This window comes from Colobus angolensis, unplaced genomic scaffold (assembly GCF_000951035.1).
Source record: "Colobus angolensis palliatus isolate OR3802 unplaced genomic scaffold, Cang.pa_1.0 Scaffold285, whole genome shotgun sequence".
Classification (NCBI taxonomy): Eukaryota; Metazoa; Chordata; class Mammalia; order Primates; family Cercopithecidae; genus Colobus; species Colobus angolensis.
In genome coordinates this window covers 4741100-4742933 of record NW_012116099.1, presented here as the reverse complement: position 1 = coordinate 4742933, position 1834 = coordinate 4741100, and the positions used below count along the sequence as shown (strand labels likewise).

At 29.7% G+C, this 1834-nt stretch overlaps 1 protein-coding gene across 1 annotated transcript in view; it reads left to right on the top strand.

The window, feature by feature from the left end:
* LOC105516618 (threonine aspartase 1-like) overlaps positions 1 to 1834 on the top strand; it is a 256675-nt gene that overhangs the window by 63132 nt on the left and 191709 nt on the right. Inside the window, exon 4 of the mRNA XM_011948883.1 lies at positions 484 to 563. Within this exon, the coding sequence (XP_011804273.1) occupies positions 484 to 563 (80 nt within the window). The remainder of the gene's footprint in view (positions 1 to 483; positions 564 to 1834) is intronic.

Sequence of the window (1834 nt, the reverse complement as noted above, 5' to 3'; positions counted from 1 at the left end):
CAAGGCTTAGAAATGTAAGCATACATATTTGAACATCTCTAGATGTACCCACTAATTTTGGATGGATCCAGGTATTCTACTAGGTAATAATGCCAAATCTGAAGGCATTCACTTAATTGTAAACTGTTACTTTGATTAATCAATCTTGTGACATTAACTGAGAACCCTTTTGGTCCAAGATAAATCTTAATATTTTCTACTGAGAAGTCAACTATTTTTACATCTTATTATGTTGAGTTCTGCCAATTTTTACTAATCAGTTATTGCAAATGGTATTGTAACATTCCAATTGTAAAATTTCTAATTTGGGGAAAAAATTTTCAGGAATTTTTTAGCATGCAGTCATCTTATTACTTTGAGGTAAATCAGGAATTATGTCCATATGCAAGACTTTTTCTCAATTGCCTTATCATATTACCTATATTTATTGAATATGTAGGAGAAGATGACACTGAATTTTAAAAATAATTTTTCTGTTGTTAGCTTTTTAGTTGGAGAAGGAGCCTACAGATGGGCAGTAGATCATGGAATACCCTCTTGCCCTCCTAACATCATGACCACAAGTGAGTAAAAACTTAAAAAAAATTAAGCTATATGAGCATATATACCTGAAAGTATAATATTGCTTCTGTTATGACCCACATAGTACAGATATTTATGGAAGAAAACATACATGTTGAAAGATTTGTGGTTAAAAGATATGTAGAAAGTTATTTCATTTTAAGCCACCTTTATATTCCCGAGGTCATCTCACTGCTTCCTTATGCTTTTATAAAAGTATTGCTAAAAGATCCCTTTTAGAGATTACTTAAAATAACTAATAAAACCATAATACCACCCTTCAATGAGAGAGAGAGAGATGGAGAGAGAGAAAGGGAAGAAAATATAGGTCAGTACTTAACAGTCCTTGAGCTGAGGGAAGGACTTTTTAGATACAAGTGCAAGGGAAGGAAGAACAAAGGTGTGACTACGTAAGAGTTAAACTGAAAAACAGTTATCACAAATATGACAAAGGGATAAATATCCTTAATCTATGAAGAAATTTATCAAATTTACCAAATTAAAAACAGCACAAATACAAGTAATTGCCCAATATAAAAATGATCAAAAGTCCTAAGTACATAATATAACCTAACAGGCAAATTCAAATTAAAATGAGTACATGTTAAATTTGTTCCCTTTTAACTTTTACTTTTGAAAGATTTAAAATGTGTTATTCCTGGTAATTGTTTGGTTAAATAATCATAATACATTGTAGGTATAAATGTAAATTGGCGGAGATTTTAGAGGACAACTAAGTAGTACAACTAAGTGTTCTGCTTCTAGGAACCTGTCATTGGAGACAGACAAAGATTTATATAGAAGGGTGCTCAAGTGAGCATTATTAAGAATATACAAAATTTTGAAAAAATCTTATACCCAACACAGAGGAATATGAGTAAATAAATGATCATATATTCTTAAAATGAAATGTTATAAAGTAACTAGAAATTATTGTGAAGACTAATCTCTGATAATGATTAAATCTAATGACTGAAAAAAGTGAAAAATGAAGTTATAAGTATGTATGTTTGTGTATATTATATGTCTATTTTAAAAATATGTGCATAAAATGAGAAAGAAATATTAAAAACATACACTAATTATTTTTTAAATAAAAATTTTATTTTTATCACTGAAATCTGTGAATATAATTTAAATAATCAAATGAAAAAATTAGGATTAACTCCAAGGAAACCAAGTTAGTTAAATAGGGTATAATTAGCCAGATGTGGTCATGCAGTCCTGTACTCTCAGCTACTTGGGAGGTTGAGGCAGGAGAATCCTTTGAGCT